Source organism: Diachasmimorpha longicaudata, chromosome 3 (genome assembly GCF_034640455.1).
Source record: "Diachasmimorpha longicaudata isolate KC_UGA_2023 chromosome 3, iyDiaLong2, whole genome shotgun sequence".
Lineage (NCBI taxonomy): Eukaryota > Metazoa > Arthropoda > Insecta > Hymenoptera > Braconidae > Diachasmimorpha > Diachasmimorpha longicaudata.
Window position 1 is genome coordinate 5,609,878 of NC_087227.1, and position 22,968 is coordinate 5,632,845.

The following is a 22,968-nucleotide window of genomic DNA, read 5'->3' on the forward strand; positions in this document are numbered from 1 at the left end:
TTCGCGGTAGTCTAGGTGGTATTTTATGTTTACGACACCCACGACAGTCATCGCATTATTTATCATCATTCAATTTTTTTTATCGCGCAAGGACTGATAGTTGTTGCAATTTATCAATTAAGGAAATTGATAGATTTATTATCGACATTCTTCACATACGGTTTTCTTTGGCAATTGAGACGGAATTCACTTCCTGGTGATTTGAAGAGTTTGAAATGACGTAGTGACGCGGTAAAAAATTGTGATAGCGCAACAAATCAGTGCTTGTTATAGAACAAAATATGTGAAAAAATATACTGGTGGAAATCTTTGGAAAGAAGGGGTGCAATCGGTTTTTAAATTTTCCTTAATTTTTTATAGATCATTTAACGACGTTTAGTAATTTTCAATTGAGTTAAGTTCGAATTATCTGGAAATTACTGGTAACAGACATCATTTTTGTGATTCATCAGTTTCAGATACGAACAGAAATAATTTTAAAGAAAACTGAATTTAAAAAAAACAAAAGGTAATAATATACCACAACTTTGCATTCCAAATTAATTACGAATTCAGGACACAATTCGGAATTATTATAATTTTGATAATAGCGATTCTCTCTGATGAAATATCGATCCAAAGTATCCAATACTCAATTTACAATCCTATAGTTTTAATTATTTCCTATAGTTTTATTATTAACAATTCAAATGAAATTGTCTCGTTCAACTGATTCCAAATATAATTCGCAAATTCCGATTCTTTCTGTCAGGAAATGAAATAAGTTTTATGTTCTTAAAAAAACTGAAAGTTCTGGTGTAAATAACTGCGAGCAGAGCGTGAGTTTTATGGCATTCCCAAAAAAAGGAGAAATGAGAATTGCAATCAAAATAGGTCACGGTTGCCAGTTGATATTGGCTGACGTTTAAACAGACAGTTGAAAGAAGCTATTCACATTCTAGTGAAGTATTATGAGTCAGTTTTTTACAAGAAGATCTTTTGAACAATGTCGATGTTGCAGCCTAGCTAGGGATCAACAATTGATAAATTCAGCCTTCGTGATGGATTGTGAAAATACCGAGAAGAAGGATAAGCACACCTGTCCCCACAATTGTTTGACGAACAAAAAATGATAATAATAATGAGAAATTGAATAGATCATAACGACAATTCGATAGTCTATTCATCCACCACGTGATCATTATCTTTCGAACGTCAGTTTAATTGTTATTTTTCATTTTTACGATTGCAAATTGTTTTCACGTGAGATCAAGTGAAGCCTGTGTGACGTTTTCGTCTCCTTCTCTGGCTCGATAATTATGCATGAATTAAGTGTCACGTATCATCACAGAAACCGTGACACGTAGTATTTCGAGGTCTTCTTAGTCTCTTTCTGGTACTATTGGGGTCCCAGGTTAAGAGCCGCAGGAGAAGATCTCAATTACCCATCACTTTCGCCTGCACTGAAACGTCCTCTCGAAAATAATCAATTAATTATAATTTCTGACATGTAAAACGTTTAACAACTCAGTGCTTCAGCTGAGAGCTCCAACACTCCGTACACAAAAGAATAAAATGAAAAAAAAATAGAAAATCTCCGGAAAAAATCTAGAAAATATCTGAAGTGAATAAATCATAGAAAATATCGAAATCTATTAAGGTTTTTTAAATGACTCATCTTTTAAGTGGCAGAAAAAACATTAAATGATGAATGGCAGTCGATGAATGATCGATCAATCCATTATTGATTGACAACATAAAATATCGTTACTCCGAAGTGTCACAGGGTGTTACACAAACAATAAATTATTCTTTCCAGAATTTTTTGTCATGAGGCAAGCACCCGGAGGTCAGGATGGTGACACTTCTGAGAGACGTTACCGTCATCACTGTGGAATTATTTCCACCTGACAATGATACCGTGTGAAGATTGTTCTCTGGGAACGAACAAGAAAATCATAAAATTGAACGATGTCCATTATGTCAGCGAAAAGACATGAGGAGAATGGAGTTCATCTCGTAACTAGAAGAGGAAGTATAGCTCTCACTTTCCAGGCAAATTTAGCGGCTATTGGATCGTCTGTAGATTCACTCCAGGTTGTCGGCTCCGCAAGAAGACGATTGAGCAACGTCGGTGGGGCTGTTTCGAGGAGAATATCACACACTATTGGATGGAGATCTGTATCTGCTTCACTCGAACTTATTGTCGCGCAGGTTCGCAATTTTTTTATTATTGCTGTTGGGAAATTAATCTGAAAATCACGTTGAAGTGGGTGATGTTAATAGTAATTGATTAAGGGTTTTCGATCCTTCTTTCATTCGAATGATTACTGTACTTTTAATTATTTTTATTGATACTGTTGATAATAACTGTTGCACTTCTTCCAAAAGATGAGAAATCAGCGCACTTTGGAATACCATACGAATAATTTCAGAAATTCTTTTATAAATCGAAGAAATATTCTAAAAATCACAATTATAATTTCAATTATCACCTTTATCTTCACTCCTCGTGACTTTTCTGTGTTAAGGGCTCTTCATTATGTGGCCAGTACATAAGAAATCGCCTCAAGCGTTCGGGAATATTCCAACGAAAGCTCGGACTAAAGCGAGTGACTGCACTGTCTGCCGCTTGCTCTACCATAATCACTGAAGTCTATCCCGAATTAATCGCAATCGGAGTTGAGCTTGAGAAAATGCATCCCCATCTATTCACAAGGATAGCTAGACAAGTGGGCTGTGGGGGTTTTTCTTGCGAGCAAACTGCCATTGAGGCTCTGCACGATGTTGCGAGGGAAATTCTGAGATACGGAGAAATGACTTGGAGTAAAATAATAGCACTGTATGCAGTAGCCGGCGCTATCGCTGTTGATTGTGTTCGACAAGATCGACCGCAGTTCATTGCTTCGATTCAAAGGGCCATGACCGAGATCCTCGAAGAGGATTTGGCCAGTTGGATTCACGCCAATGGTGGCTGGGTACGTCTATTCAATTTTACGTTATTACTTTTGTTTCCCAAAAATGAAGGAAATCGTTTTTCAGGGCACATTAGCAACGAAATATCGGCCCCCAACTGAGAAGCAAACATGGCAAGAACGTAACTTTGTGATTCTTTTAGTGATTTGTACTTTATTCGTGGGACTCATTGCAATTATTTTAAGGTTCCTAATAAGTTGATGGACTGTGAACAATAGATTTTATAGTATAATACAATTGACAGTGGTAACACAACACATTTATTGATGTAACAAATTGAAAAATTATCTCATTATCTCATTGGGATTGCATCATCGATAAAAAACTCACCATACTCCATATAATTTTCGGCAGTGCGCTGCCTTGAATGATTGAGATGGATAAGAATATTTACAATAATGAGAATCTATTTTTTCCAAACTTCCTCTCTCTAGAAAACTGTGGTTTCGTCTATCAATTCATCCATTTCCAATTGCTCCTTTTCTTTCTTCATCACTTCCGGCGACTGAAAAAAAACATTGTTACCAATTCACTCATAATCAAACATTTTTTTATTTATAAAAATATTGTAGGGAAATATTCAGCTCTTTAAAAGACTTTTGATTGTATAATTAATTTTTAGAAAATTCGCGCCTGGTCGTACCTCACTTATGATTAAAAATAAAATTGGATTATCAGAATAAAAAAAAGAATCAAAACATAATTAACTCGAGTCTTAACTGTGAATTTTATATGAAATATACCTCAGGTTTTGTTTTAGTAGTCATCAACGCTAGATAACTAGGACTGGTCTCCGCTTTTTCCAACACCTTCAGGTACATATTTCTAGCTTCTAAGACTTCTTCCATTAATTTCTTGTGTCTCACCGCCAGCTCCAAGGCTCTATTCCAATTATACATTTGAATATTAATGCGTATCGCCTCACCGATGAGTCCATTCTGGAGCAAAATTCCCTCTGCTCCTAATAAATCACCAGCTAGCAGAGACATTTCCGCCAATTTCTCCGTTTTATTCGGTAATTTCTTTATCCACTGGATGTAATCCACTTTGTCGTATCTCTCAATAGCAGCGTAAGCCTCCTCTGCAGCTTCCAACTGTTTACCTTCAGTTGCCATGACTGCTATACAAGTCCATAAAATCTCATTCTGAGCAATCCTACATAAGGAGAGAGCTTCCTGCCACTTATCTCGCGTAATATGTTTATGTAAACTCGTGAAAAATGTGTAAAATGCTGTGGCCACTAGAGCTCCATCACCACGTCGTACTGTTACCATTCCATTCTGGACACTTACGATACTCGGTTGCTTTCCAAATTCACTGAATATTGAGAAGAAAAGAAAATTACGAATTACACGATAAAAATCATTTTCATTCTGCGCGACAGTGCAATGTAGACCAATTCATTTAAATTCAAGTTACCTGTTCTCTTTATCAATTCGAGTCCTTCTGATGACTTTCCTATCACTGTAATGAACGCAATTGGGACACAGCCAGACTGATAACGATGCATCCAACATAGCAGCTAATACATTAGCGTCTGTCGCCCAGGCGATGCTCTGTACCATAGCAGCTGTAAATTCTCAGAAAGATGAAATTTGTTTTTCATTTTTAATTCCCTGCAAAAACATACCTATCTTACAAACGCGCCCGAACCCACTTGTTCTCACAGTCACAAGATACAAATCTCTATTTATATCGATAAAGGCTAACTGGCGATCATTTAAGCTCCCCATGCAGTTGATTGCTATCTCGGCAATGTTATTGAGATGCAGATGAGGCTGAGCCTCCACTGCTGGCTTGTTATTTGAAATCTCCAGGATATGAAGGAGTTTCTCGTTAGTCTGATCCCTCACGACAAGGGTGTCTGAACAGAGAGCAATGCAGGGAGGGTGAAGAGGCTCTTGGCTCATTCCCTTCCACTTAGGGACACTCAGCAGTCGTCCTTGATAGCTATAGAGCGTCAGAGAATTCCATTCTACGAGTACAAAATGCCTGGAATACATTCACATGAAAATTTTCTTTTATTTTATTTTTATTATAAAAAGCCTCTTACTTATCCGCAAGCAGGACCGCAGAGATGGCCGCATTTTTCAGCTCAAAAATAGCTGGTGTATTCCAATTACTCGTAGAATAAACGTGACATTGGCTCGGTGTAACAACAACAAGATGTCCAAAGGCAAATTTAAAGTGCACAATCCTGTCAGCAATCTCGAGTGTCTCCAACACAGCATTTCCAACCTCCCTTACTTCAATAGTTTTCCTTCTAACCAAGGTGGCTTCATAATTATTCCACTCAAGACGTCTATCAATGACATGAGCCGTTAAGACACTTCCATTGCCACATGCCATCGCCACTTGAGTGCTATCATTGGACCAAGCAATGCTGTAAATACTTCCGGTATTAATTTTCTCCAGTGAATGAGACCATCCAGTTTTATCACAGAGTTTGATGGTGTTGTATGATCCAACAGCAAAGTAATTACCATTGACTGCCCAATTAACAGACGTAATCGGATATTCTCCGACCCCACTGCTGTACAATTGATTTCCACTGCTGTCCCAGAGTTTATATCGACAATCTTCTCCACCCGAGACAATCAATCCATTACTGCGATTCCAGGAGACAACGAGAACGAGACCTTCGTGAGCAAACCACTTTCTAGGCTTTGAATTTGAGTTCAATGATTGAATTGCCAGTTGAGAGCCCTGGGAGAAGAGAATTATGGAGCAGTCTGGACTCCAGCTGACTCCCAAGACCGGTAGAGAGCCTCGGACAATGGTCGAACGGAGCATTCCACTTCGTGACCAGATTTTTATGCTTCCATCCTCCCCACTTGTCAGCAGTGCAGAACCATCAGTGCTCCATTTGCCAGACAGGGCAGCCCCCTTGTGAGCCTCGACACTCTTCTCAATTCGACCATTCTTGTTCACAAAGTGGAACTTTCCGTCTGCTGTTGTTATCAGCAGCACGTCGAGGGACTGCTTTATCATGCTGGTGCCGACATTTTGGATCGAACGGGGGTGCCATTGCATGTCGGTTGGATTGAAGTCGTTTGGGAACTGAGTCACCGTGGATGGGTGAGCTGTACCACCTTCTAGATGCCAGCAGATCAGCAGGTGGTCTTCTCTAGTAAATAATTGTTTTTTCAATATTTTTGGACAGAAATTTCGTACTTTTATTTATTCCCTTGAAAGAAGTTGCTCTAGAAACTCAGTCAGTTCTCCCAATTTTACAGATATTCATCAGCAATAGTATTTTTTATAATTTAACTACAGATTATCGTATTTGTATTTACCCTGTGGAATAAATTTCCTCCGATGAATTCCAAGCAACACATGTTACTATTTTTTTATGGCCATTAATGTTATTCCATTTCGCTATTTTAAACCGCATTTTGAAAATGACTAATGATTGACGAGATTAATACCACGAATAACTGGAGTAGGAATGTAAGGCTGAGGTTCTCTGAGCCACATGTGTTTTGATTGTGCCTGACGCCGTTGTCAAGGAAACCTGGAGCATGACTCCAATGGCATCGATTGTAGTATAAGAGGAACCACTAGATAATTTGAAAAACTATCTAACGATACCCAAGTAATTTGGCTGATTGGTCAACCCTTGGAGGTAATTGATTCTGTTTTATCGAAATAAATTATCATTAAAGGCTGAACATATTCACAAATTATCATATATTTATTAAATAAAATTCCCCCATACATTGCACTATGTAATCAATGTTTATACAATTTCATTAAATAATTTCGTAAAATTTCACCTATTTCCATAATAACTGTACTCCTGAATACAATAATGACGTTATATAGATTTCATTTAGTACTTTCTATTATTTTTTTTCCATCTACTTATCAAGCACAAACGTGGAGTGAGTTTACGTTGCATGGAAGATTCTGGTCGAATGAAGGATCTACAATATAAAATATTTATAAAATATCAGAGATTCAGATCTGTACAGCAGTTATCAAGATTCAAGCGTTACATCCTATTATAAAAAGGAGACCCGTGTACAGATCGATATCGATATTTCTCGAAGAAATATCTCGAAAATGCGTAAGCGTAAGACAGAAACCGAAGCGACATCTGTCGATTATATTAGTCGCACATTGGGCTGGAACAAATGAACCGGTAAAAACCATCACATTTGGCAACGTGTTTGAGTGTTTTTATCCTATTATAAAAAGGAGATAATTTATAATCGTGAAACATCATGACATCTCCACCTATTAAATATACGACCAACAGAGCCATTGATCATTTCAATGTTGCAGCTACACTCATGTAAGTATTCCTATTATTATTTTTAAAAAATGAACATATTTCAAAAATTTATTATGCATTCAATCATCATAACCTATCATTGACACGTGTTCGGAGAGTAATTTCATTTTTTTTTTCTTAGGAAAATCATCGGCTACGTCGACTGCATTGAAGGCCTGAGAGAGTTGCCAAAGTCTCCATCTAAGTGGATTTACAAGTGCATTTTAAATAACAATGATGGCAGAAGGGTTCGCATACTTTGCTCGGGGGATGATGCTCTCAAATACAAGGATGAGATCAAGATGTATCAGGTACAGGTGATTTCCATTCAAAAAGAAAAAAAGTGAAATTGTCACATATAATACCACAAGAGTGGTAGGGAACCTAGAGGGAAATACTCGATAATGTTGAAGCTCGAGTGGTATTTAGGAGATTATTTTTCCTATCCAAATTTCGGCAAAGAGAATTGTGCCATGAAATGAAGAGAGGTTTATTTGGTTAAGTTATCGTTTGTTTTTTTTATATATAGCCTACCGGCAGAATTATGAAAAAATTATCGCATATAATACCACAAGAGCTCCGAAATTATCGAATATTTCCCGATAGGTTCGTTGCAAACAAATGAACGTAAGAACGTACGTTATTTATTTGTAGGGAACCTTGAGGGAAAAAAAATATCAACGAATAAATAACATAAATGCCCAGTTCAGTTTTCTAGGTCAGTTTTCTGTTTTGGAAACAAAATGAATATCTATATGAATATCTATGCGAATATCTGAATGAATATCTATGAGAATATATGAAAAATTTGAAATTTTACTTTTTAGATAATAAAAATCACTGGAGGGATTATTAAAGCGGCCAATCCACAGTATCGGCGATCAACGGACACTGTGAGCGACAAAGAATTTCAATTTGCACGTAGGAGCACTTTCGACATCTTTGGCACATTTAACATTACGAATGGAGCTGACAATGGAAGGTCGAAGGTCATCTCATATAAAAAATTGAGATGGAGAACGTTTGTGCTGCTCGCGGGCCAGTCCAGATCACTGGATGGCTCAAAGAGCCATTCAGAAGCATTACCACGGTAAGTGGTTCGAGTTATGGATCTGGCATGTTTTGCACAAGGGTCCATCGCATGACCATTCACGTGGTAACATACATCCCGAGAGAAGATTTGATCGAGGGAATCAAAATGACCATTAAAGGTCGAGTTGATTGTCGTGGGGATGGTTTTGTTCTGAATATTAACAGCATGGATGACATTGCAGTCCTGACTGAGGATGTAGCCCTCAATGAAGATGAGTTGGATGATGCTGTCGAAGCACCTCCTCTCATTCTCAAACGAGGGGCAGCTGAATCTGCATCTGGAGAGGCGATGGACGTCGCGAATAAGGTACTTTTTTTTATTAATGGTTATGGTTATCCAAATTTAATTACTTTTAATTTTTCACTATTCTCCCTTCAATGCAAGAGAATATTGCAATATTTTCATCTAATGTTGGCTTAGTTTCAAGCAGAATTCAGTATAATATTTTCATTAGAACATTAATAAAAAAAATTTTCTATGGAAATATAAATGAAAATGCATTGAATCATTCATTAAACAGTTATTAAGAACAGATAATCTTTTTTGTTTCAGAAACTGAAAGCTGAATAGCTTTAATGACGTGCTATTTACTCTGGAAGTTCAATTGCAAAATTGAAAATTTTTTCTATAACAAGTTCTAGACTGTTATTTTTTCACACAAAAATTGAGTTCTATAACAAGTTTAACACTGTTATTTTTTTACGCAAAAATTTAATTCTATAACAAGTTTAATACTGTTATTTTTTTACACAAAAATGAAACATTGACAAGCTTGAGCTCTTTAAGAATCTGATTTTTTACTTTTAAAGACTGCCAACTTCATAGCAGTAAGGTTAATACTCATTTAGCTTTAACAACCAAAACAGATGGAATTATAATAATCTATTCATGAACATTAGTATTTATTCAGAATTTATTTCAATATATGGCCCTGTTTTTGAAGAAAAAGTATTACTAAACATTTGTATTTTTTATATATAACAGAGAAAACTGAAGACTAATTAATTTTATGATTAAAGTAGATAAAGCTCTCCGGAATCACAGATAAGTGATACAAAGGATGTATTCATGTTAATGTTTGTTCATATTTCTTAACATATGTTGTAATGTCAATTATAATTGTTGGAACATTATTTTTGTTTTCATTTCAAAATCCGTCCCACTCCTGTAAATGTTTATTGAACGCAAGTGGCATAGATTTGGAGTTAATGGTTTCATTAATAAAAATTTAAAACGCGATTTTTTTGCAGACATTCAGTTTGAACCTTCCCTACGGTTGTAAGTCGCAGGTATACACCTTGGTGCGGCAACAATGTCTCCTGCACTACTACTCACGAAAAAAAATTCGCAAGCAGCGATGTTCTTGGTTATGTGAAGGGAATAAATAATCTCAATCGCATAATTTGATGTTCACAAATAATTAGAAAATCTTTAATTATTAGATTAGATTATTATGAGACTAAGAACGCCCTCTTCCTGACTTGACTGATTGCTGTCGCTATTATAGCTAAATCTCGAATTTGCGGAAATGTTCTCGATTCTGTATACCGTATGCTGCCTCGCACTGTATAGTATATGCAATCTTAGAGCAATCGAAATATATTAAGATTTTCCCAATTGTCTTTTTCCATGAGTTTTAATTTTAACTTCGAAGATAGAATAAGAGCATTCATTTTCTAGAGTTTTCAATTCTTATGATTTGGAAAAGATGGCGCGTGCGTAGCACGCGCGGACGATCTCGTTCATATAAATACAATATCATCAATATCCATTTATTTTTTACACTAATGTCTTCCCTTACTCATTTCATATATTAATATATATTTTCTTGTTTCATTTGTTCCGTTATATCGGGATAATTCATAACCATTTGAGTGGCCAAAATTGATTTGTTGTTCCAACGATTCATTGAAAGACGAAATGTAAAAAAAACACCCTGTACAATTATTTGACAAATCATTTACATTCGAAGCAATCTTCGAGACATCCATCGAGTCAATACATTTTTTTTTTATCAATTTACAATGAATTCACATTCCTCAAGTACGATAATTTACCAATATCTGAAAAATCAGTGGATTTATAAATATTTTTCTGAAATAGAGCTTTCTCTAATGCATTTTACGAGCCACAAAAACGATCGATTGGTATTTCTCTCGAGAGCCACCAGTTTTCGATGTATTTTCAGAATACTGTTCTTCAAATTCAGTGAGTTCTTCCACTTTTGTTGTTTCGAAACACCACTTCACTTGTCATACATGCAAAAATTATTTCTTCAACAATTTATCACGAACTTAACAGTTATTTGCAGAATTAAAACGACTCGTCGCAATCCTGATTCATGGGACGTGATTGTGTGAATTATTATCGCATAGGAACAGAAAATAAAAAAATATCGCCGATCCAGGATCACAGGCATTCACCATCAATCACATCCCGTGGAGGGAAAAAACATTCTCGAATAAGTCTTCTTGGAATATTAAAAAAAATACAAGTTTTAGACTACCGAAAGAGACAAATTTAGTACTGAATATTCCGTTCACTTTTGGCACAAGTGATGAATATAATTTTGATTAAGAAATAAATAAATAATATAGAAAAAAAATTTCAATTTTGATAACAGCCAATTTGCAATTGTTTCGCATCACGCGAGACTTTTGGGAAACCAATTTTTTCGTCTCTCAAAGAAGATGATTAATTTTCAATAAATATCCAATTCAATTTATATACATATATCGTCGTTCATCCAATATAAATCTACTCGTTTTATATTATTTGTCGACATATTTCCAATTTCATAATATCATAGACGAGATTATATAATTAAATAGCTGCACCATTCCAGTAACCAATTTTCTTAGGAACCTTCGATTTTTATGAATTGTACAATTAATTCCGAGATTTCTATAAATTCACATTTTTTTTCTTAATACTGTTTTGTTATCAATATTGCGCAGAAATAATCATTCCTATCAATCATTATTATGCACGCCAATTATCATTAATTGATTAATCGTTCATTCACTTTCAATATTCAAAGTTTTTCAACGAAATTATTGGTAAAACGAAAAGAAAAATTTCTAGACTAATTACAGATCTTTATATACACACGTACAGTCTCGTCATGGAATGGTAAAAACACCCACGTGTCTTCGACAACGCAGATAGAGGGAAGGAGCCATTGAGTCGAGTGATGAAGGTGGACGAATGAAAATATTTACTAATTAATTTTCGAATCCTATATGAGGTAGAAAGAAAAAACGTATTCGCTAGTCATTTCTGTTGAACTTCTATAGAATTCCATTAATTTCGAGAATAAGGGTAGAAGCATAGGGGTAAATCTGAACTATTCTAACACCATTGAAGTAAATTTCCAATGATGAAATTCGTGGGAGTTAACGCACAAGTATGATACGTTTCAATCGTAAAATACTAGACTGCATAGAAAAATGAAATTCTACTGATGTTTTTAAAAGATTTATACAAGTGTCCCTCAATAGTATAGCTTGAAATTTTAATATCGATTCGGATAAAAATTCTTACTACGAGACTTCAAGACTTTAAATGTAGACGTTGACTTGTTCCATTGAATATTTTCTATCGAACATTTAAATCGAATCAGCCAAAAATTACTTAAAGTTCACTGAACATCCAATAAAATTTTCTATCGAATTCGTTATATTTTTCTACTATATCTCATCGATTACCTGAATTTTCAATTCTCAAAGGTCTCAATCTGGAGCTCCCATTGCCTTCCACAGAATATTGTTTTAGTGCAAGCCAAAAAAATTATTTTTTTCCATAGACTTGTTAAATGCAAAATCATCACCACTCTCCCCCATCTCAATTAATAGCATGACTATTCCTGCGTCTCAAAAACACACGACTGTTGACCGGATAAACCCTCGTCAACAGAATCAACGAGCTAGCGAGTGCCAGTTTAACAGGTGCATGAGGGCCTCCAGGTAGTCTAATAAAAACCGTAGCAACGGCGGCAACACCATCATCAGTTGGTTCAACAGCAACTGGTCTGACATCACTATGAAAATTGATGATTTTATTTCTCCTACCCTTTCGTTGCGGTGAATTGGTGCTGCATTCGTTTCCATCGCGATCATAAAGAATGGTCGCCGAGGCAAAGGGCCTCTTTGCCATATGCAGCATCTCCACAACATGTCGTCTCCTCGCCCTCCTCACATCAGCAGCTTGTTTAGTCTTCCACGCGACGACGCAAGCCGCAAGGAACAAGAAGAAACATGAGAAGAACACCGAAAAGAAGACGAAAAGATCGATGTGCAGTTGATCCTGCCGGAAGAATATCATTCCATAAGCAGCACGTCCATTTATCTCCGGATATGGTGTGTCAATAGCCCTCAGAGCAATATGAAACTTGGTCTGTCCCAGCTCATGCTTGTCCTGGGGAATTGTCAGGACCAAACGATTTGTCAAATTCCTGACAACCAAGAACGTGTCCTTCTGTTCAATAGTAATGAACGTAGCCAGACCCTCGGCGTATCTCTCCATCACGACATACTGTTGCCCAGTACTCCACTTTATCTCCGGAATACTGTCATTAGGAAAAAACTCAACGATCCTCACTCGATGCAACAGATGATCATCAAACCAATTGTCATAGTGATCCTTTCTCCACTTGAATCGCTCATCAAGCCCGACTTCCTGATACCCAGTCGATGAATTAAGATTAACGACGAACGAATCATCCCTCGGAGAGAGAAACAGATCCAAAGCTCCTTGAGTAACGTCTATCATAACTCTGATATCAACATTCATAAATCGAGGCTGAACCATGTAGAACACAGTCTGTCCAGGATTCAAGGGTTTCGGTTTCATCTTGCACTCGTCAATCAATTTTGAGTCGAAACACATCTTATTATCGACGGTGACAGTCTTGTAGCACTGATGTCCCCCAGTCGGCGTGCCGGCATAATTCTCCCGGCACTTGCTGCATTGTACCTTCCAGCAGGGAACTCCCTGAACATTGGTACCTTTACTGGGTCCCATAGTGCAAGACGGTTCGCTCTCCGTATTATTCCCACAATTACATTTCTCCCCGGTAACAGGATCGCAGGAGAACCCATGCCCATGGCACTCACATTGACGACAAACATCTCTGAGGTCTTCAGTTCCTCGGAAATATCCTGGAATGCATTCCCCACATTTATCGCCCCTAGTATTATTGCCACAATTAACACACTTAGCTTTGGCCACTGGGCCCTCAACTAATTGCTTGGTGAGTAATTCAATTGACATACGATCCACCGAATTTGGATCGGACACTGTCATACTCTCGTTGATGCAAATTCTAGTGTGTCCATTGCAGTAATCCAAACAGGGAACGCACTGTCCATTATCCGCAGGATTACCCACGTAAAGTGGTTGACACTTGTCGCACTGTGGGCCCATTGTGTTATTATGACACTCCAAACACTCATCCAATTTATCTGGTCCTGCACAGTTGCTGTGCCCATTACACTGGCATTGAATGGAGCAATTAGCCCCAACATAACCGAAGTCACAACGACAAACGTTGGGCTCCACGCATGTGCCCCTTACACAGCCCTGAGTACACACGGGAACACAGGTCTTTCTCCCAAATTCATTGAACGGTAAAGCAGTCTCGTTCTTGTAACCGTCTCCACACATGCACTCAAATCCCTCTTCCAGGTCGAAGCACTTTTCGCTCTTTGGAGAGCACGTGTGATGTCCATTGATGCATTCATTCTCAGGGGGACACCTGACATAGTGCCAGGAGAAGACCTCCGGTTTCTTAATGACATAGATAACCGAACTATCGTTATGAATCGTGACATTGGCAGAAGGATCTGTATCATTCATCGAGGAGTTTGATGATACAGAAAGGGTGGTCGTCGTAATTGGTGCTGGGGTAGATGGATTCATCTGATTGTAAAGCATCTGACATGTGCCACCAGCTGGATGATCAGTGGGCGCTTCCAAAGACCCTTCAGTGCATATCCCCTGGCCAGTTATTTCAGCCGAATCCAGGGAACACCAGCCGCAGTGCGAGTGCTTGAGGCACGTGCTGCATTGCTTAAACACCGAGCAGGGCTCAGGGCAGTGTTCTACATCGGTGTTCTTCAAAACAAGACCGCAAACACCTCCGGCACAGTAGAGTGGCTGATAGGACGGTGAAATACATTCATTCATTTGAGTTGACCATCTGCACTCGTGCCAGCCACCCTCTGATCCCGTAGCTTTCAGACAACTCCTGCAGTCTTTATGATCACTGCAACGTTTCTCACATTCACCACTCGTCATCTTGATATCGGATCTCTCAACGAGACTCTTCGATACGCAATTCCAATCGTAGACAGGCTCAGCAGTTTGCTTCCAACCTGAGCCTGGTGTCTTGAGTATTTGTCTAGTCCAGACACAATCATCACCCAAACCATTGCATTTATCACAGTCACTCGCGGGACACTGACTCTCCCCGCATTGTCCAACGTCTGTCACCGATGTTGGAAGGCTATTACATTTATTCAATTCAGTGCAGTCTTTGGTTACTGGTAGGCATTTTCCCACTGGACAATTCATACACCATTGACAGACAGGATCCTCATCCTTGTAATACGGCCACTGGGCCAGGCATTCTGAACAGCTTTTCAATGTCTGGCATTTTCGATTTGCCATCCATTCAGAATTACAAAAAATTCCATTTGATCGTTGAGCTTGTGTAACGTTAATATCACATTTGTCATCTCGATTACCAAATAATTGATTCGAGAAGCAGTACGAAGCATTCTTGCCGTCTATCGTCGTCACTGCGCAGAAAGAGCAGCCGAAGTACTTTCTGCAGGTGATCTTGTCCGTCCAGAGACTGCAGAGATCCTCCGGAATACTTATCTGAGTCACGTGACTCTTTATCCCCCCATCGAAACCCCCAACAACATACAAAAGATTCAACTCTGGGTCAGCATGAGTCATGGCGTGTGCGTAAGCTGGTGGAGGTGGTGTACCAATGGTTTTGGTGTCCTTTGTTATCAGTCGTATCCAGAGATTACAGGCGTATTTATAAGCGATGAGTGAGTCACTGGTGTTGTGAGGATTCTGACGACCCCCGAAAATCACCATGTACTCGTCAGTGGTGACTGCTGAATGGAGAAATCTAGCTTGAGGTAGGGAACTTCCATCACTGGAGTCGTCATCAAAGGGTGGTAGAATCGACCAGGTTCGAGATTTGTAATTCAGTGCATAGAGTTTGTTCGATATGAAGGTGCGATTGACAGCATAAGTGTAGCCACCAAAAACGTAAAGACTGTCTGATTTAGGGTGATAGACAGTTGTGTGTCCATAAACCCCCAGGGGACCATTTCCCAAGGTCTTGACACTCTCCCATATCTCAGATTCGAGATTAAACTCCCAGACATTGTCCAAGTAACCGTATTTGGGACTGAATCCACCAATCAGAATGAGACTTTCAGACTCACCATTGCGTCTGAGGGTGAGAGTGTGCCCAGCCAGTGGGGGAGGCTCCTCCTTGAGAATGGTCTCCTGCTTCACCAGTCCCCATCGTTGATTCTGAAGTGAAAATTTCCAGAAGTCACTCAACGTATTATTGGACAGACCGAGAATTCCCTCCTCTTTCATAGTTAGCCCCCCGTAGATGTAGATCTGCTGACGACTGTGAACGATCTCCGCGGCATGGAAGTACCTACCCTGCGGCATTGAAGCTTCAGATGTTGACTCGACTGTCACTGGCATCCACGTGTTGTTCTTGGTGTCGAATAATCTGATGTCATTCAGCGGTCCATGGCTCAACGAGTATCCTCCGAACATCCATAAACTTCCACGTCTGTCGGCCACGAGACTGTGACCAAAACGTGGTAGAGTCTTTCGGAGATGATCCAAATGATCGGCAAGGTACTCAGAGTTAAAGAGTTCAGTGAAAACCAGCTGGTGTTCCTTGATTTTAATAGCACAATCACGCCCTCCAAAACCTGGCGAACAGACGCAGTGACCGTAGCTCTTATCACAGACTCCATGTTTCTTCAATGAAGTACAGTTATTGGGACACAGTTCAATATCACAATTGATTCCTACGAAGCCGACTTTGCACAGACAATTGCCACCTCGACATTCACGATTCGGTGGACAACTATCACCACATGTCATAGCCACATAACTGGCATTGAATCCCTCCACTTCGTCCAGTTGTTTATAATGAACCGTAAGAATTCCTGATTTAGCTTCAACTGTCACTGGATAGTCGGTGCTCTCGGTGCAGTAGACACCCAATAGTTGGCTCTGATGGCTGCTCGTTGAGGAGACAAAGTCAGGAAGTCCATCATATACGTAAACACTGTTCTCTTGACAACTGACGTTGATGTCATCGTGAATGGTGAACTGAATGACACTCTGCGTTGCTGACGAGGTAGGTGGATTGACAGAAGACAATCCACTCTTGGGACTGACAATCCACAGGCATTCTCTCGTTGGACTTCCTCCCAAGTGACTCTCCCACAGGGACAATTGGGAATGCCTGCTGCCGAGACCTTGCTTTCCATTACCCTCGCCACTCAGCATTCCTCGTGACATACATCCGTAATAGCACATACCACCGTCTCTAGGATCACCATAATACCCCCGTCGGCATTTTCCACAAGTCTCCCCTTTGGTATTATCCTTACAAAAACATCTACCGGTCTGGCGATCACAGTAATCCAGATTTTTATCTCCATGCTCATTGCAGTTACATTTACGACAGCCCAGAGGAGTTGTTGCATTTCCGTAGCTCCCCGCCTTGCATTCCTCGCAGTATTGACCAGTCGTCCAGTCCTGACACTCGTCACAGACTCCAACGCTATTAACGCATGTCGAATGATTGTAGCATCCGCAATTTGTCCGGCAATCGGGTCCAGTCCAACCAAGATTGCACTCGCACTTGTACTCAGGTGCTTCACTGCAGTAACCGTTGACACACTTCTCGTAACAGGTTTTAGTGCAATTCTCCTTTCCATCACCATGAAAGCCCCGTTTACACTGACAACTATAGCTGCCATGAGTATTCGTACACTGAGCGTCCTTGTGACAGTCGTGAAGGCCGAGATCGCACTCGTCAACATCCGGACACTGAGCATACGCCCACCCGACCTGATCCTCCGTGAGAGTCTCATTGAACTGTTCACTCTGATTCTCATTGATTATGAGACTGCAGTTGACATGAGCTCGATTGAAGTCCCCTTGAACGCAGAAACCAGTTATGGGATTCTCCAGGGAATAGCACCATCCACAGCTGAGGGAATGAAGACAGCTGGTGCAGTTTGAGTGACGATTGCAGGATTTGCATTGATCGTTACCAGTCAACGATGAACCAGATCTGGAGGTCACACCCATGAGTCCCGCCTGATCCATCCACTCTCTGCACAATCCAAACTGATATTCTGATGTGTAAACCGAGAATGAAAAACACTCTTGTGTCGCCTCACACCAGACACATCTTCCTCGTTCATCTAAACACTGAGTGCAATTAGACCTCTGTCTGCATGGCATTGGACACTCCTCGAGACTGACAACACTGTTAGGGAGTCTTCCCATTCTCGCACATCTCGCCTCTTCTGTCCACCACTCGCATAGATTTGTGGATACACATGACTCGCAGGAGATGTAGTTGGAGCAGTTGGCACAGGAGGAGGGAGTAATGGTGAGATAATGCCACTCATTGATTGGATTTCCCTCGTCATCGTAATCAATCGTCACTGAACAACTTTCAGTTTCATTAGTGGCTCTGGAGAGACAACTGTTGCTGATGTCGCACCAACCGCATGAGGAGTCTGTCAAGCAGTGGAGGCAATTCTTGTACTGATCGCACGAGCCATTTTGATAAGGCTCGAGATATTCAAATGTAAAGACTTTGGCATTGGTGTCCCCTTTCCTGTTATGAGTGATTTCCATCTTCGATGGATAAGCATAATTGGCTGTGACCATTCTCTTTGATTCAAAGTCCAAGAGATACCTTCCAGGCTCCAGATTCATGTAAGTTCCATCAGACCACTTTGTCGCAACACATTGGGACGTGTCGGCAGTTAAGTTTGCCACGAGTTCAAGTTCATTGGAGCTGTTGTGTCGTGAGACTTTGAGAGTGGCACTGTTATAACTCACACAGATTTTTAGCTGTTCAGCTGAGCTCAGCCAGTAATCCTGAGGGGGCCTGAGGAAGCCAGTCAGTCTGGCTATCATCTGTCCGCCGAGGGCTGATTCAGTTTTCGCTCCCTGCATTGATGGAACATTAAAATCAATTGTCGTTGCATTGACTATTGTCACAGAGTCAGGCTGTGTGAAATTGACAGGGGGTTTGTACTTGAGGAATGTCAGGCCTGGCCTTTTATCCATCTCTCTGCACTCTTCAACTTTCGTTATTTCAGTACCTTTGCTTCCCCACCACGCCGGAATTCTGGATAACGTGTCATCTCTAGAGCCACACACTCCGTAATTATCATTTTTATGGTGACAACGAGCATTCTGAACACACCAAGTGCATGTTCCCAAATTAAGTTTATTAGAAATTGATGTTTTTCCCTTGGAGTTTGTGCCCCATCCTCCACCAGGTTGGCCATGAATCAAGCAAGAGTGACAGTCACCAAGAACTGGACAAACACCAGGACATCTTGACGTCTGCAAATTAGTTGTACAATTACTTCCAATTGTTCTCCCATAGCAGATTTCATCCGCTGAACACCAACCGCACTCAGGATTGGCTGAGCATTCAGTAAAGCTTTTGTGTTTGGGGCACAACTGTTCGGGCTCAATGTAATCATCATCACCAGGTGCCAGCATCGGTGGTAGAGTATAAGCCAGAAGATCAGCATTGACATTACCATGGTATCCACCAACTAGCAGAAGAGTATTTCCATTTCTGGTATCAGCAGCATGAGCAAAGACCCCCTGTTGTTTCGGATATCCAGAGTCCTTGTCACTGACACCAAGAACCTCGTGACTTACCCACACATGACATCCAAGATTGTAAAGATACATCTGATTGTCGTAGCAGATCTCCTCTTTATTGTGTCGATGAGAATAGCCTCCGAAGACCACAAGGTAATTTCCGATGATGTTGCAGGTGTGAAAGGCCCTTTCCCTTGGAACATAAATATCAGGAAGATGCTCTCTTGGATAATGAATTTCCGACCATACCTTCCTGTCCAGCTGAAACACGAACATTCGATCCGATAACTTGCTGAATCTCGCCACACTAGCAACCACTCCCCCGTAGACAAGAAGCGAATTCGTTGCTTTGTGATATACTGTGCAATGAGCAACAACTCGGACGTCTAGTTCCTTTCCTCCCCTGGGACGAACTCTCTTCCATTTTTCCGAGGATGAATTGGTGTCTGTCAGATCCAATTTTATGCTGAATAGACTTGATGAGAATTCACCATCAACTGTACTCCCTCCAAACAAATAAATTCGATCCTCGGCCAGGGTCAGTGTGTGCCTAGTTAAGTGGGGTGGATAGAGGTCTGAACTTTTGGCACGAAGGGTCCAGGTTTTGGTCTCGACGTCGTAATGCCAAAGCTCGTTGGAGAGAGAACCGTCTGCCAATTTTCCTCCGTAGATGACGAAGCCCCGAGAGTATTTGCATGCAGCGTGACCGTATCTAGGGCTCGGTTTCAATGTTTCATTTGTATTTGAGCCAATTGGATTCAGGGATTCAGATGTGAAAACCATTTCGGTGGTGGAGTTGGTGTCGATTATCTGTTGGACGAATTCTGATTGCGTCGAGAGGGCTTTGTCGAAAAATACAGGAACCTCGTCGGTGTCCCTGGGAGCTCTAAACAGGGATCTCACCAGACGAGACTGCTTTCTTCGATTCTCCTCGGCCTCTCGGGCTTCCTGTGCTTTACGCTCCCGTTCACGATGCTCAGGAGTGTTTCGGAGCTCACGCCAACCGTGCTGAGTTGTATCCATTGTTGCTCGGTCACGAAGACTCAGAGTGCCATTTCCCTTGATATTGTAGAGGAGTTTCCAAACGAAGGACGAGGAGGAGAGGCCGTATTTCTCTTCTGGACCTGTGCCTATTCGCTCGAGTTCACTAGCTATCAGCATCGGATCTAGGGATTCAGCAGCAGATGCACCTTCTAGAACACTTCCATGTTCATCCTCCCACTGACTCGTGTTAAACCTGTAAACTTCCAAATCTCCAAGAACATAATTGAGATCGTATCCTCCAAACACATAGAGAGAATCAGTTTCACCGTCGTAAACGGCTGAATGAGCTGCTCGAGGTGTCATACCTCCTTCAGAATGTGACAACCAGTGCCACTTGTTACCCTCCGGATGGACTGAGTGAAGCGAACAAGATTGTCCCGAAAAACCTTTTCTACATTGGCATCTTTTAATTCCGCAGGTACCACCTTGACCACAATTGTTTGGGCAGAGAGCCCTTGAGCAATCTTTTCCACCCCAGTCATTTTCGCAAACGCACGTGTTATTGATGCATTTTCCATGCTTTGTGCAATTGTTTGGACAGTCAGTCACCGAAAATTCGGCGTGAAAACCATCCAGGACGTAATTTGTGTCACTATATAACAATATCAACATCTGTAAAATGAAAAATCATTTATTTGTTTTTATTTCTAATGCATAATTCCGTTTTTCATAGTTCGACGTGAAGACAAATTTAGAAAACCAAACAGGTAATGCGCTGGATAATTCTATTTAATTTCTATTCAATACTTTCAATTTTTTTTATTCAGTTGTTTATTTGTGTTTCTCCTTTGAAGTTTTGAATTTTTAATTGATCAAGAAAAGCAAATAGATGAACAGAATAAATTTATTTAACTGAAATATTGGAGAAAAAATTTGACTCTTCTAACTTCTTCTGTTAAAAATGGCAAATTCGTTAAAATAAAATAGAAAAACCGATAGATAATTCTTAAAATTGCGCAGTGGATCCATCAGGTTTCTGTAAATATTCTCAAATTCCGATAAATATGGACTTTGAAATAGAAGTAGAAACTAGTGAAGTGTCATTCATGACGTATGGCACGATTTGCATAACCGGAATGATTATCTGCTGCCACTCTGGGCAAAGGACTCGTCTTTGAAGTGAGGAAATAATTGCGATGTACTCACGTAACCAGACGACGAGGTAACTTGTTGCGGTTCAGTTTTCCCACTAAAACTGCCCAGCAATGGTGAACGAAACGAGTCACCGTCGTAAACAAATACATAATCGTAGCTGCATTCAGTTCCCATTGTTCTGAAGCTCAGGGTTATGAATTGTTGGCTATTATTTGCTGGAAATAACAAACGACTTGTGAGACGATGCGAAATAAAAAGACAGATTACTTATGTATTCATAGAGCAGTGCTATTTTTGATAATAAATCAGCAACTTATTTCTGGACGGTCATATTGCACATTATTTTTTCTATCGCATAGCATGCATTGTTGGAGATGATTTAGATTGAGTTTTATTTCTCTTTAATTTATCTCTCTCTTTTATCAATAAAATAAGAATCTCAGGGTTAAATCTACCTCAAATGACAGCACTGACGTCCACTGCAAAGTATAAACAACTTTCGCTGACGAAAAAACAGCCAAAGTACATCGATACGCTGAAATGAAAAAACCAAAAACCCAAAAGATGAAATGAAAATTCTCACCTTTAATCAGCCACTCGCAATGAGAATCCTGAGTATAGTTGGATCCCATGGGTCCATCACTGATCATCCCCCAGGTGTCAGTAAATACCTTTCTAGTCTTGTCACATGGCACTTGCTTTGGCGTTACCTGGGGGACGAGCTCAAGGCCCCACATCAGGCACGTCCACATGACGAACCATATAGACGTTATTTCTAGCCACCCCATCGCATAATATCAACCTCAGTCCTCGTTAAATTTTCGTATCCTCATCATTAAACTTCATTGATAACTCTTCACCTCATTTGCCTGAAAATAAATAAATAAATACCACAAGATTTACCGGATAAAGCTCTTCTCAAACAACAATGCAAACAGATTATTTGCGATAAATCTGGAGCGAGATTCAGGCACACCTACCAGCTTTCAGTGACAAGGCCAACTTGTAAACATTGAACAAGTATTGATCAATGATTACCTCTGCATTAACATTCTGAGGTATGTATCAATTAGCAACACATTTCCGTCACTCGATTTATCGTCACTTCACTAACAATTGTTTTTATTGTTTAAACGACTCTGTTGTTGTGTACTTGTTACGCATGTAGATATTGAAGTACTGTATATAACCAATAATACCACTGACACACAACAATAGGTGAATGGGTGTATGTATATGACGATGGTGGAAACGTCAGTGTGTTGCCAGTGGATGACGGTTCTGGTATCTAGGCCTTTCTCGCCTCCCGGGACTTTCCGAAGGAAATGTTTGTACCACAGAGGAAAGAATCAAGTAGAGGGCTGGATCTCGGTGATGGGATGAGCCCCCCAACGCTAGTACTGACCCCGGCCGTAGGGCCCACCACAATCTGTTACAGCTGGAGAAGCTGTCGATGTCGTCTCCTCTTTCACTAAGGAATGAAACTTGGCCTGATCGAGGAGAATTTAATTCTCCACTTAACGATTTCATGGGGGACTGTCTATGAGGAGGGCAAAGACAATTTTTTAATCGACAGACTAATTCT

At 40.1% G+C, this 22,968-nt stretch overlaps 4 protein-coding genes across 5 annotated transcripts; 2 read left to right on the forward strand and 2 right to left on the reverse strand.

The window, feature by feature from the left end:
* The first annotated feature begins 1,950 nt into the window (after positions 1–1,950).
* LOC135160905 (bcl-2-related ovarian killer protein homolog B-like) lies at positions 1,951–3,658 on the forward strand. Its single transcript, XM_064118036.1, has 3 exons — positions 1,951–2,193; positions 2,511–2,957; positions 3,022–3,658. Exons 1-3 carry the CDS (start codon positions 1,951–1,953, stop codon positions 3,154–3,156), a joined length of 825 nt encoding a protein of 274 aa, XP_063974106.1. The 3' UTR covers positions 3,157–3,658.
* LOC135160900 (intraflagellar transport protein 80 homolog) lies at positions 3,358–6,868 on the reverse strand. Its single transcript, XM_064118021.1, has 7 exons — positions 6,732–6,868; positions 6,252–6,590; positions 5,009–6,082; positions 4,586–4,947; positions 4,375–4,525; positions 3,699–4,272; positions 3,358–3,460 (listed from the first exon to the last, which is right to left on the reverse strand). The coding sequence occupies exons 2-7, from the start codon at positions 6,347–6,349 to the stop codon at positions 3,386–3,388; spliced, it is 2,334 nt and encodes a 777-aa protein (XP_063974091.1). The 5' UTR covers positions 6,350–6,590; positions 6,732–6,868; the 3' UTR covers positions 3,358–3,385.
* LOC135160899 (multiple epidermal growth factor-like domains protein 8) lies at positions 6,629–22,720 on the reverse strand. The gene is made up of 4 exons (XM_064118020.1): positions 22,364–22,720; positions 21,967–22,252; positions 21,435–21,598; positions 6,629–20,900 (listed from the first exon to the last, which is right to left on the reverse strand). The coding sequence occupies exons 2-4, from the start codon at positions 22,169–22,171 to the stop codon at positions 12,168–12,170; spliced, it is 9,102 nt and encodes a 3,033-aa protein (XP_063974090.1). The 5' UTR covers positions 22,172–22,252; positions 22,364–22,720; the 3' UTR covers positions 6,629–12,167.
* Positions 7,113–9,455, forward strand: LOC135160906 (uncharacterized). 2 transcript variants are annotated; one of them, XR_010298652.1, is made up of 5 exons: positions 7,113–7,252; positions 7,374–7,542; positions 8,059–8,321; positions 8,506–8,630; positions 8,877–9,455. XR_010298652.1 is itself a non-coding variant. In XM_064118037.1 (4 exons), the coding sequence occupies exons 1-4, from the start codon at positions 7,182–7,184 to the stop codon at positions 8,881–8,883; spliced, it is 510 nt and encodes a 169-aa protein (XP_063974107.1). In that variant the 5' UTR covers positions 7,113–7,181; the 3' UTR covers positions 8,884–9,455. The 2 variants fall into 2 exon arrangements, 1 of the variants encoding a protein (XP_063974107.1); XM_064118037.1 differs by lacking the exon at positions 8,506–8,630.
* Positions 22,721–22,968: the final 248 nt, after the last annotated feature.